General features: G+C 33.1%; 2 protein-coding genes and 1 long non-coding RNA gene across 3 annotated transcripts; 1 reads left to right on the forward strand and 2 right to left on the reverse strand.

The window, feature by feature from the left end:
- The first annotated feature begins 1,834 nt into the window (after nt 1-1,834).
- Nucleotides 1,835-4,275, forward strand: LOC114744468 (rho guanine nucleotide exchange factor 8-like). Its single transcript, XM_028932643.1, has 7 exons — nt 1,835-2,117; nt 2,239-2,379; nt 2,497-2,651; nt 2,759-2,833; nt 3,063-3,323; nt 3,423-3,743; nt 3,850-4,275. Exons 1-7 carry the CDS (start codon nt 1,835-1,837, stop codon nt 4,273-4,275), a joined length of 1,662 nt encoding a protein of 553 aa, XP_028788476.1.
- A 501-nt stretch (nt 4,276-4,776) lies between these two features.
- On the reverse strand, nt 4,777-7,306 carry LOC114744469 (protein ABIL2-like). Its single transcript, XM_028932644.1, has 8 exons — nt 7,220-7,306; nt 7,035-7,117; nt 5,974-6,121; nt 5,742-5,841; nt 5,580-5,616; nt 5,306-5,454; nt 5,061-5,128; nt 4,777-4,973 (listed from the first exon to the last, which is right to left on the reverse strand). The coding sequence occupies exons 1-8, from the start codon at nt 7,304-7,306 to the stop codon at nt 4,887-4,889; spliced, it is 759 nt and encodes a 252-aa protein (XP_028788477.1). The 3' UTR covers nt 4,777-4,886.
- A 5,057-nt stretch (nt 7,307-12,363) lies between these two features.
- On the reverse strand, nt 12,364-13,154 carry LOC114744474 (uncharacterized). The gene is made up of 4 exons (XR_003740103.1): nt 13,111-13,154; nt 12,891-13,011; nt 12,596-12,664; nt 12,364-12,387 (listed from the first exon to the last, which is right to left on the reverse strand). It is a non-coding gene; the product is annotated as an uncharacterized LOC114744474 (long non-coding RNA).
- Nucleotides 13,155-14,026: the final 872 nt, after the last annotated feature.

Raw genomic sequence — 14,026 nt, forward strand, 5'->3', positions numbered from 1 at the left:
GAGGGTATTTTATGATGAGGGGTTTTCCTTTCCATAACTAAGAAAGCGGGCTACCTTCTGGTTTTTTTTTGGGGGGGGGGGGGGCGGAAGAAAGTGGGCTACTTCGGCCCAATTTTTTAAAACAAAAAAAACCCCCCCAAATTTCGGTGTTCAGTATACTACCTTCAATGCCAAGTATTATCCTTGGTTGCTAATATAAAATCTAATTTATACTGCAAATTGTACCCCACAAATTAGATTCTATATTAAAAACTAGAGGTAGTATAAATTGCAATTATATACTCTACACTAATCAATGTTTCTCTTTCTTTACTTATTATTCCCAAAATAAGCATTTAGTGATAACGATTGGCATTTCATATTTGTCTAAAATAAAAGTATTGATTAGAGACGACTTATGGTCCTTAATATAGGATTTTGTTTGAATTTTATTTTGGTCCTAAATATAAGACCCCAATCTACTTTATCTCTCTTATTTATACATTTTTTTTTCTAAGATAGTCCTTCTAACAATAATAGTTCTAGATAATACACTTGATTAGTAAGAATATTTTAGAAAAAACAATACTTATTTATTACAAATAACTAAATTAACTTTTTTCATTAATCTCTTCAAATTAGTCAACTAGCTCTTATAAACAGGACCGAAGGTAGTATTTTGAATCTTAGAACTGAAAAAATGACTTAGATTTAGGAATTTTTTTTTAGCCAAAGATTTAGGATTACGACTTCAAAAGTAGTAGGATATTAAGTAATGCTTAAAGAATGATAACATAATTACGATAACCTAATAATAGGAACTAAATCACGAAAGTAAAAAAAAAAAATTTAAATCTATAAAAACCCCAAATCTCTTTTTCCTATGACTAAATGATTATAGACATTGTTTATCAATTATAAACAAGATTTTATAAATAGAATCGAAGGTAGTATAACCATAACCTATTACCTATGCACCTATTAATTATTATGGGAGAGGTTCCTATTGACAATTCATGCTTGAGAAAGATTAAAGAGATACGTTTGATGTCATGGGGTTACAAGGTCTCCAGTTATATGTGAGTCAAAATATATATTTTTCTAGTTCTATTTATAACGCAGAGTAAAAAAAAGGTTTTTGGTCCTATTTATAGAGTAAAGAGAAATTTTTTATATGAGCATATAATTTTATCATTTATTTATTATTGTGTTGGTTTTATTTTTATGGGGTATAATGTATATTAAATAAGAATAAAGTTGAAAAGTTGTTAAATTTTAAATGAGAGTTAATAAAGTTTAAAGTTTTTTTTTACATCTTGAAAGTGACTTATGAATAAGATAAGAGCAATATATTTATTTATAAATTTATCCGTAATGTAACTTCCTTTGTATGTATATTATATTAACGAGTTTTTCTTCTTTGAATTTTCCAAATAGTGAAATCAAATCTTAACGGGGCTTAGTGAAAACAAGATGAATGACATTCTAATTACCTAAGCTTCACGTCATCTATTCTAATAATAGTTCACTTTCTCTTGTGGATCTCCGCCAACAATCTAACTCCATCCCACATTAATCACTCAAATCATTTCCATTATTTGCATTTTCTCTTCTTTAGAGTGTATCAAAGAACAACCACTCAAGAACACAAAAGATGAATGGCAGAGAAATAGCCGGAAGAAAAATTTCATGCTATAGTCACGGACATTGCTTCAAATTTCAAACACTGGGCATTCTATTTCTACGTACCCATTACTTAACATCACATTCTTTGTCCAAACGAGGTTTTAATCATTGCAGGAAAAAGATGCAGCTCTGTGAATGATGATTCTTGCTTGTTCCTCGTAAACCCAGAATGCAGAAGGCAAGGTCTTTTCATTTCAGGCGGATTGGGAAACGAATCCACCATTTAATCTCTGATGGTTCTCGTCACGATAGCGACGAGGAGGAGGAGGAGGAGGATTATAGGGGTGAAGCAGAATCTGATAATGAAATGCCAAACAGCTCTAATGGCAATGAGAGTGAATCCTCATTGGGAAATCGTCAAGTAGAATCTGCGATTCATCAACGGCATAATGTTTCACCTTCACCTACTCATGGGGAAGCAGTTGGCCCTAAACCTTCCAAGCCACAAACTGGTTCGTATCTAAACATCTCAACTCGACATTGTGGAGTTCTATTCCTTGAAATTGTTTAGGTGTTACACAAGATGATAATCAAAACTTTTAGAATAGTGTAAATGTTTTTTCTTCACGTGATGTTCTATCGTGTTTGTACTTACAGAAGTGGAGATGATAAAGGAAAGATTTGCTAAGCTGCTTCTGGGAGAAGATATGTCAGGTGCTGGAAAGGGAGTTTCTTCTGCTTTGGCTTTGTCCAATGCAATAACGAATCTAGCTGGTATGCGTACTTGCAAGAGGAAAAATGGTTCCAAAGTGTTTCATTATAAAAATAAATGAAGCCTTACTGAATATTTGGTGCAACATTTTGCTTGGCTGTGAAACATTGCACATGCAGCATCTGTTTTTGGAGAACAATCGAAACTGGGGCCAATGTCTGCAGAAAACAAAGCAAGGTGGAGAAGAGAAGCTGACTGGATTTTATCTGTGACTGATCACATTGTTGAGTTTGTTCCTTCAAAACAGATAGGAAAGGATGGGACGTGCATGGAGGTGATCATCTGGACCTTCATTCTCTCATCTCTTCGAGCCAAAAAATGTTATATTTCGGTTTCAGTTTGGTCAGACATACATAATAATTTCAGTATTTGACTTTATAGATCATGACTACCCGGCAACGAATTGATCTGCTCATGAACATACCTGCCTTACGCAAGCTTGATGCAATGCTTATTGTAAGTAGCTAAATTTTACCTTTTTTCTGTCCTCCTAATCCATTTGAATTAGTCTGGTATATGATCTTGGAACGTGCATCAGTATTAATTCTATCAGTGGTGGATCCTATAATGTGTATAGATTCTGTAGACTCTCTCCTCTCTCTCTCTCTCTCTCTAAAATTTACAGGTAACTTCTAAGTCTGTCAATTTCACACTCCCACTAACAAACTGGATTACGATGGAACAGGACACGTTAGATAATTTCAAAGATCAGACTGAATTCTGGTATGTTAAAAAGTGTGATGATGATCCTGAAGGTAAAAAGAGTGACAAATGGTGGCTACCGACTGTTAAAGTTCCCCCAGATGGATTATCAGATGCAGGAAGAAAATGGCTGTATATCCAAAAGGACTCTGTCACCCAAGTACTCAAAGCAGCCATGGCTATTAATGCTCAAGTACTATCTGAGATGGAGATTCCTGAAAACTACATTGAATCTCTTCCTAAAGTAAATACATATCTTGATGAAAATTTATCAAGAGTTAACAAGGAGTCAGTCTGTTTCATGAAATATATGGATTAATTTTTGCCTTGGTATATTTGGCAGAACGGTAGAGAAAGCCTTGGTGATTCAATCTATAAATATATAACAGAGGATTACTTTGATGCTGGACAGTTCCTCTCAACTATGGACTTGTCCTCTGAGCACAGGGTTCTTGACCTCAAGAATAGAATTGAAGCTTCTATAGTGATATGGAGAAGAAAGATGACCAACAAGGACAGCAAATCTTCCTGGGGTTCAGCTGTCAGCCATGAGAAGAGGGAGCTCTTTGAGGATAGAGCAGAGACCATATTGTTGTTAATTAAACAGAAGTTCCCAGGACTTCCACAATCCTCACTTGAAATAAGCAAGATCCAGTACAATAAGGTAAAAATACACCATTACTTGCAACTTATCGTTGTTTTTTCACCTTCTCATCCAATAAGGTTTTTCATTTTGTTGATTGGACTTCTTGTTGTAAAAATTCGCACAGGATGTAGGACAGTCCATTCTAGAAAGCTATTCAAGAGTGATAGAAAGCTTGGCCTATACAGTGTCATCAAGGATTGAGGATGTTTTATATGCTGATTCCATGGCCCTAAATCCATCAATGGCAGGACATAACAGGAGGCTTTCAGTGGATGATGACATGGGCCGAAGCCCTGAGGAAGATGCAGAGAAGTTTAATTCTTCATCAGATACGTCATCCTCCATGACTCTCTCAGATTTCATGAATTGGCCTTCTTCTAATGGAAGGGATGATATGCATAACTCTGGAGACTTGGATGAAGAAAACTATAAAGAAAACGAGGAAAAGAGTTCAAATAAAACTCCCAAGTACCCCAAGAAATCCTACTGGGACAAAATTGAGCATTTGTATGCCATCAAAAGTCCCATACCTCGCCATCGATATGAATGACCGGATTGAAAAAATTGGATATTCTCAATTTCTCTTCTGAATTTACAACATAATTTTCTGAAAAAGATGATTTCGGTATATCCAACCCACACATTATGGGGTGAATTACACTTCCAATGAATCCATCATTCTTGCTGTCCATGTACGAGTGAAATTGAGAAGATCCAATGCCGAAGAGGAAGGAGAAAAGGAGAGGAACTCACAGCAAAAAAGGAAACCAGGAAGAAAACATTCACTGTGCAGGTGTAAATATTCAGGCTCGGCCCCATATTTTTTGTGTAGTAGTCTTCTTTCCTCTGCTCCTTAGAATCCAATAGATTGTGTCAGTGCTGGCTGTTTGTATATTCTTTATACTTTTATTGTCATTTTGTTCAATAATAAATCTATATAGTTTTCTAGGCATTTGGAACCTGATTATTCCTTAAGAAAATCTTCAAGTTCAACGAATATTAACAGTCTGATATGCTAAATCCAAGTCCCTCTGTATCAGGAAGGTCTTCCCTATCATAATTACAGAGGTAAAAACCTCTAAAAGCACGTGACCAAAGATAAATATCACCATAAAAAAACACAGAGGACTGGAAAATGAAGAAACAGGTTCTCCGGTTCAATTACTGTGAGTGCTTTCTTGGCCGTATGAGCCATAACTTGTCACTATTACGCAATGATTTTCTATGGCGTCCAGCCTTCTCGGTCACCTACATGTAAAGTCATTGGACATTAGAAATTAAGAGCCACAGAGCAAAGCCAGTTCAAATAAGGTAGATTTCATGAGCCAAACTCACTTGGAAATGAAATGTTTGATTTGGGATTTTTGTGAAAACCGACAGTACATCCTGAACAGGTACCACATCTGCAGATCAAGTATTGTCAAATCCAGAAAGCAGAAGAAACTTATGACTAATTTAAAGTAAATTTTTTAGGATTTCGCTAATAGTTTTTTCAATAAACACATGACACTCTGAGTAAACTTTCGAAAGATCTCATCATGTTTGATAGCGGTAAGTTTGGCATGAAACCAATATCTTACCTAAGGCCAAGTTGGCGTGCCCCTTAGCCGTAGCAGTGGTTAACTTAAAGTTTGGATTTGGCTTCTGTGTGTACATAAAAAGTGGCAAATCCTCCTCCTCAAGCAAAAGCATATCTTTAATTTTTGAAGGAACTTCACTTCCAGAATCCCTGAGTAAGATTTAAAAGAGAAGAAAGAATGAGAAATGCCTAGGAATTATAGCAACCTCTTAACATATGGCCTAACATCATTTAACTATCGGATTCTTCAGGGCATTAAGTAATGAAAGAAGTACCTCAATTTTTCACCGCGTGACCCCTCACAGGTTGATGCTGATCAAAGAATGGAAGTAGAAAAAGGAAAATAAAAAAGAATTAGATAAGTGCACGAAAATAACAACAGCATAGAAAAATTTACTGCCTCTGAAAAGTATAAAGGACTATCAGGGAATACTTACAAGGTGATAAGTAACGTGAATGGAATCTTGGCAAATTGTCACTCCACTGCATTTTGGAGAGGGCAAGGCTATTAGCATATTCTTCACATGAAAGCAGTCTCTGTCAAAAGACACCAACTTCAGCAACTAATAACTCTTCTCACTTCATTTTAATGTTTTTGCAGCAAAGGCTACGTCTTTGCTTATTATGCTGGCCAACTCTATTTGATAAACATACTATATATCTACTCACTTGTTTGAGGCAGCTGATGCGTAATTCAGCCTCAGAAAATGCACTTGTTTGAGAAATAAGGGAATCAAGATTGGCTGAGACATTCCCAAGATGATCAACGACAGTTACCATGGCCCCGCATAGGTATTCTTTTGTGTTCTCCAGCACTCTGCAAAATGTAGAAATCCTAGTCTGTCACAACATCCAGAAGCCAAACAAAGCTTCCAAAACAAGAAAAAAGAATCAAGAAAGAATATCAACCGCTCAGCATGTTCTGGTTAGGCTCAATGTGAGAGTCAAAGTCACAACACTTCAAGTGTACAAATGAGTAACTTTATGTTTTGTGCTGCTAGAATAGCTTCCATTTCTGCCCTTCCTAGAGCTTTCAGAGTTGGGTTTAGTTTGAAAATGGAACAACATAAAGAACAGCAGAAAATTTAAGATGCTAATTGTTTAATTTTAACACGCCCTTGTGCATTATGTGAAGTTACATGGCTCTAAATTTACTTTTTCTACCCAACAACTGTCTGTTATTTGGTATTGACTGATTTAAATTTGACCATTCTTGATCCACATAAGGGTGACTTTCCCAACGTAATTTTTTTCGTCCATAAGACATAAACCCAAGGCCTTGCTTAAGAATATGAAGTCTCGTTCCTTCTCTATATTTTTTAATATACACACTAAGGAGTGAAACTCAGGTGTAAATTGGCCAAGATTGGAGAACATATACATATAATATACTAGTCGAAACTTAATTACTATAAATCGATTTTGAAATAGTAATAAACTCATTGTTTTTGCATTCCACATTATAATTCTTTAAACATTTCCCCTGCATTATATCATTGCTGTTTTCTTCAACAGTATTTTCACTTACATCCTGTGCATTCAGAGAAATCGTCTCTAGCTGAAATATTTGGAACCAAACAGTTGAAATATATGATTTTAAAATAAAGAAAGAAAGTACATTTATCAACGGAAAAAAGGGCAATAAAATGAAGGAGACAATGAATGCATCACATGATAACTTCAAAACAGCAAGTTATATGGCTATGGAGGAGGGGTGCGAAATGACTTACTCTCTTTTCACTTTGCTCTCTAAGAATGTCGTTTCACAGTAATATGCAGCATCACGAAGCTGAGACTGAAGTCCTCGAAGTTCCTGCAACCACCATGAACCAAAAGAAAAAGGCAAAAAACATTTAAAAATGAACAGAATAAAATCGAACCCCGTACTCTATAGCAATGCATGTAAGATACGAACCTGAAGGGACTTGGCAAAACGCAAGTTTTCTTCTTCTACCTCAGCTTCTGGGTTTGCACAGGGCAATGCAGAAGATATGGGTTCCATATTCAAGTTCTTCTGGGCCATAAAATTCCCTTCTGGACACAGACGGAAGAAGATGGGTTTTGCGAGCTATGGGAGGTTTTCTGTGAAACGGTGAGAAACAAAACTATGAACAATCTGAGATTCAGTATCAGCAGACAGAAAGTGACATAACAAGTTTCAGTCCCGTGATATTCTGTTCTTCTATTTCCTGAGCTTTCAGTCTTTCAAAAAGACGGGAAACAGCTAAACAATGGTCATTTGGGACACTGCAGTGAGATTATCAGCTGGGAATCTTGTAATAAAGACAAGGTTATTGCTGCAAATTCTGAAGCATGGTCTGATAAATACAAAACAAATAATTTCATTCCTCAAGATTAAATGCTTTTTGAATGGGAAATGGGGACGACAATGGCCTGGAGAGCTCATGGGTCGAGAATTAAACGGCACATGCACAGCTTCATTTGTGATAAGAAAGGTAGAAGTTACATAAAGTTTGATTTTGGATGCTTCACTTTATAAACTGCCTCTTCAGCCTTGACAAACACTATTGACATTGAAACCTCAAATATTGACAAGAGTTTGGATAGATTTTGTAACCCAAGAAAAAGACAGATAGATTAAGTTTCAAAACTAATTAATAATTATTTTTCGCTAACAATTTTGGACTTAAACAACTAAAAATATATTTTATGAAATTAAAAAAATCAAATTGAAATTTTGTATAAAACTAGAGAATAAAAAAAAAAAAATAAAAAACTACATTTCTACTGAAAATTTATTATATACTGCTTCCCCATGTGCTTTTTATAAAGATTTTTGAATGTTTCATAACATAAGATATTTTGTTTGAATCATTAATTTATTTTACCTAGTATTTTTCATTAATTACAGAATTTCATAACTGATTAACTAAATTGCTCTAACTAATAATTTTTTTAATTACAGATGATTATATGAAATAAATTTGTTTATTAATAAAAATGATAATATTTTAAAAATAGAAGATATGTATAGTCAGCATAAGTAGAAAACTTAATATAATAAATATATGTAAGTATGGTCCTAAACTTTCTTAACGTACATTATAGGTGAGAATATATATATAAAGCTCCCTTCTCCTAAAAGGGCGCTTCACATGCACAGATCGAAGCACGGTGTCGGTGATGATTACTATTAATATGCATTTTCTTAAATAAAAAAGATGTTTTTATCAGTTTGATGCAACAAAATGTCAATGACGATAATATTTATTTGTCTAAATTATACGTATTATATTATTTATATAGTATAAAATAATTTAAATATCTTTTAGCATAAAATAGTCTCCTTTTAATTTAAATATATATATACACGACTCAGATTAGGAATGTCAATGTACACGTTGAGTACTGAGAAATGCTAATCTTAAGAAGCTCTCAAACCTAAAGTGATGATCTTTGATATGTTTTTCATTTAGGGGTGTTTAGATACCAAATCATAATTTTAAAAGTAATTTTATGATATATAAAATAAATATTACCTCTGGTCCTTAATATAAGACTCCGTTTGACTTTTTATTTGGTCCTAATTATAAGACCCCAATCCATTTTGTCTCTCATATTTATATATTTTTTTCCAAAATAGTCCCTCTAATAATGATAGTTTTAGCCAATACACTTAATTAGCAAGGATATTTTAGGAATGACAACACTTATTTATTACAAATAACTAACTTAACTTACTTCATTAATCTCCTCAAATAAGTCAACTGGGTCTTATAATTAGGACCGGAGGTAGTATGTGAAAAAAAATTTATCTTGATTTATGTAAAAGTATTTTTTAAAAGGGTTTCTAAATTGCACCAAACACCTCTCAGTACTCACAAAAATAAGTCAACCTTTTGGTTGTGCCTTGGTTGGACAAGATCTTGCTTTTTTTGTGGTAAAACAAAATACATGCAAGAAATAAAAAGACTCCCTTTTTTAAAAAAAAAATTAAAATCAAACATTCCTTTTAATTTTAAATATAAGAGTTAGATTAATTTTGTTTTGGAATTGGCTTTTTTTAATTAAAATTCTTTGATGTTTCGGTTTTTTGAAATTGAAATGCAATATTTCTTTCTGAAATATAATATTTTGGAAAGAAATATTGCATTTCAATCAACTCTTTCAATCTTGATGACTTATTGAAGAAATTCAAAAAAATTAGTTAAATTAGTTTTGTTGTAAGAAATATACGTTGATTTCTTTAAAATATCTTTTTTAATCATTTGTATTAGAGATATCATTTAATGAATACTTTTTCAATATGTATAATCAATTTAGATAGTTTGATAACAATTTTATAAATTTGAATTCTAGAAGGCACACTTGTTAAGAGAGTTTTCATTTTAATACTCCTAGCCTAATAGAGATCAGTCTCAAATTTAAAATAATTTGAGAGTATTATGAGTTATACAAAAAAAAATTATAAATTTAAAAAATAAAATGAATTAAAATTTCATATTTAGAACTAAATTCAATTTGCCGTCTAACTTGCGATTCTCCCCATTGGAAAATAGGAGCATAAGTTTGTGAAGGAGAAGGTAAAAAGAGGGCTATCACAAACACAAAAGGGCCTAAAAGGAAGGAAAAATTGAGATCCAATTCAAAGCAGATCTGAACAAAGCCATATAAAAGGCCAAGGAATGTAAGTCTGGCTTTTTCCTTTCCCTCATTTCTTCAATTTTTGGAGCTTCATACAAAATGCATATATGGCAAAACTTGATTTTCTGGACAGCCCCTTTTTTTTTTTTGGCAACAACTTTTGTGAAGGAACAAGAATTCAATTCATCAAGTTGATCTAAAGACTTCGAAGAGATCTGTTGATGATTTGTTAGTTAACAGTAAGTTTAAGGATTTTGTCATTGATGAAGAGGCAGCTAACCCTATCTAATTATACAAGACTTAATTGTTATTATTTTATTAATATATTAATACTCATCTATACAGTCTTTATACATCTTTATGAAAAGTTTACCAATTTACCAATTTGTAATTTAAAAATTTTTTTTTTTGGCTCAAGTCATCCCCTGGCAAGGAAAAAAAACGATTCGCCCCTTGGATTTGAAGTCCCCCAATTGAAAAACAATTGAATATAATGGACCTAAATAGTAGGAATAATGTAAATACAAACATAAATATGAGATAATACCTCCGGTCCTTAATATAAGAATTTGATTTTTATTTTAGTTCTAAATATAAGACCCCAATCCATTTTATCTCTCATATTTATCTATTTCTTTCAATATAGTCTTTATAATAATGATAGTTCTAACTAATATACTTGATTAACAAAGATATTTTAATAAAGACAATACCTATTTATTACAAATAACTAATTTTATTAGTTTTCTTAATCCACTCAAATTAGTGAACTAGTTTTATATTAAAAACCGAAGGTAGTATAACTATAATGCAACATACAAGACCCAATTTGTTTGACCTTACAAACCCGCCAGGTAATTTCCAAGAATTTACCTTTATCAGCACAGTAAATTGAGGACCAATTGACAAAGCAGTTATCCAAAACCATTGTGAGATTATTTCAAAAAATTGTGCTAGAACTATTTTATCCCCTTCTTAACTACCATTATTATACTCATCCTTAAGCTATACATACAACTTATATTGGAGCTTTACATTATACCTAGGAGTCAAAATTAATAGGGTATCATTCATGGAACTGAATATAAATAATGAAATTCATATCTGAAAATCAATGGTACAGCCGCCAAGAAACTCTGCAGCTTCAATTTCAGTTAACAAGGTCCTATGATCTGACTCCAGTGACCCTGATGCTGAAAATATATCCCTCAGACTTTTGTACAATTTTTGATGTTCCTCCTTTATTCCTTTGTGCTTCTCATGTTGTAACTCCGCAGTAGATGCAGCTTCAGGAGAAGATCCCACGCATTCTTCATCTTCACAAGTTGAGAATCCATATCAATATATATATATATATATATATAGAGAGAGAGAGAGAGAGAGAGATGCAAAACATAAATGAATAAGGTGTCTACTTAATGGAAGATAATGAAGGATGAGATAGCATAAACGAAGTCAGCAGACACAAGAAGTTCTGCACTAAACATGAGCATTTATAATACAGCCACCGTCACCATATTATGAATGGCTCAAGAAGAAAACTAGATTTTATTTTCAATATAACAAAAAGAAATTAAGTGGGTTCAAGAAGTTGGATGATCTAGAAAGGCCAAAGAAAAAGTAGGGTGAAGAAGAAATTGGCAGAAACAGAGACAAAAAGAGGGGAGAAAACTGACAACTGGTGTGAAATTTTAACATCTCAAATCCTTTTTAACATACACTACACCGGGGCTCTTTAAAAGATGCCCTAAAAAAATTAAAGAAAAGTCGGAAAATACATAAAATAAGATCATATATACAACACACACAACTAAAATATCTGAAGATTAAAGTTTCCTCCACCTAGAACAAATTTTCCCAAATTCTCCCATTTTTCATTAACATGTCAAAGGAAAAGAAAGAAAATGTAAAATATAGGAAATATGAACCTAGATAATATATATATATATATATATATATATATATATAAGATATAATTACTAAACAAGTTACGAGAGACGATTCGAAAAAAGGAAAAGCCAACTCAAGATATTGTTTCTGTAACATTTGCGGACACCTTCCAATGATCCATCCCAAGAGGTTAGCATAGTGATTGATGAGCAGATGTGAAGTCAGATGCATGGTGACAAGCTTGAATCCAAACATAACATGGACAATTTGTTGGTCTAGGCCACCAAATATTTCAACAGCTTACAGTAAAATTATAGAGTTTTGCTTTAAAAAAAAATTATCAAAGAAGGCTGAAATCAATAATAAGTGTCATTGAGTGAAGACTCTAGTTTGAAGAATAACAGTGTAAATGAACTAGATACTGTCTCGAGTGATTGTTTGCTGTGTCAGCAGTTACCTTCAGATATTGTTGAAAAATTTTGTGAAGCCTTATCTGATTTACAACGGGTGATGCACAGCCATCTTCTTTCTGATTTAAAATCGTCCTCAGACTTAACCGGAATATTGCCAATGGCCTTCCTCTGATTCCTGCTACAGCTATTGCAATGTTATATTTCCATTGTTTATTTTCTTTTTCCTTGCTTGTATTTATTTATTTTTTCCTTTTACTCTGTATCTCTAATATTTAAAACTCAAACCAACAAAGGCTTACAGAAAAATCAAATTATTTTGTGTTTTCAATGCTGTTTCTTTAGAAAAAGCACAAGATATTTCCAATACTATATGGGTCACTTACCTGAATTACAACAGAACAAGGAGGGGGCATGTGAAACTCTGGACCAGTATCAGAGAAACTAAAATGTACCTTGAGTTAGGAAAAGAGATAGATCCATGTTAGAATGGTCATATTTGTACCCGTTCTTGGATTAAAAAGAGAAAAGAGACCAAAAAAAAAAAAACTAGGCCCAGCTTTAGACACAGTAGAATAAAAAACAATACTAAACCTTTTTTTTTTTTCCACACAAAAATATGACATCAGCATCATATTGATTAAGAAAAAAAAAAATATTTCCCTTAAGAGCTTTACTCACTTGATGTCTTTCTTTCCACTTGGGGAAGATGTCATTTCCCAAAAGTTGAAATAAATGATCTCTCATTTCATCATTGGTCACAATTAAGCACCTGAATTTTATAGCTGCATACAACCAGTACCTGAAGGAGGGTTAGCATGCGAAGCACTTGTAAGCTATAATGAGTAAAATAAATAAATAAGTGGAAGTGAGAATAAAAATTGTCGAATTTTGTTTCTACCAGTCATCATTTGATCCGGTAGGTGTGGCATAAAGTGCATCAGAAGACTTGGATGTTCATGAAAGACATCGAAAGAATAACCTTGTCATTTATTATGCCTTTGCTCCATTAAGAACAAGGGAGTAGGATTAGATCGCTAACATACACCTATCTGTTGCATCTTTATGGAACTTGCATAACATATTTAAAATAGGCAAACTATTTTGCTGTTCTTGCTGTGCTAAAGTAGGCATAAGCCTAGAACTCGATCTTGGCATGGCCTTAAGATTGCGAAAAAGGAACAGCTTACGGGATAAATTAGTGTCTACGCCTAAAGATTAATCCTTTTGATGAAGATAAATTGGACAATATGTTTTACACCTCCTTCAATTGAAAGCCTCATTACATGCTCTTAATCACCCATACCTTTGAATGTTTTTCTGCTGTTCAATAACATGACCTGTATGATTTTGCTTTAAGCAATATTAGCTCTAATGTCCTTATGTCATGATTTTTGCATTTCATTGCTTTCCTTTGTTTGATTTTCCTATGTCAAGCACTGCTCTGGCCCTTAAGATAGGATTTAATTGGAAAGTTGATATTGGTCCTATATGTGAAACCTATTTCACATATTTATTAATTTTTTTTTCTGAATTAACCCTGTTAATATTTCCTTAACAATAATTAAGGAGGAGAGGGAGGGGGTAATTAAGGAAGATACTTAGGGTACTGATTTAACTAATATCCTTAATTTATTAAAATTAATTAATTAGGTCTTACATCAAGGATCAAATAAGTATAATAATTTTGGTTTTACCATCTTAATTTTACTCATTGCACAAAGAATTTCTGGTTGTAATGGACCTCTCTTTTACATCTGAATTTGGGGTTTGATGTGCCTTCAATGCATCTTGTTTAGTGGGGTTGATTAAAGATG

Source organism: Neltuma alba, unplaced genomic scaffold (assembly GCF_004799145.2).
Source record: "Neltuma alba isolate B1F8T4 unplaced genomic scaffold, ASM479914v2 tig00004371_pilon, whole genome shotgun sequence".
Lineage (NCBI taxonomy): Eukaryota > Viridiplantae > Streptophyta > Magnoliopsida > Fabales > Fabaceae > Neltuma > Neltuma alba.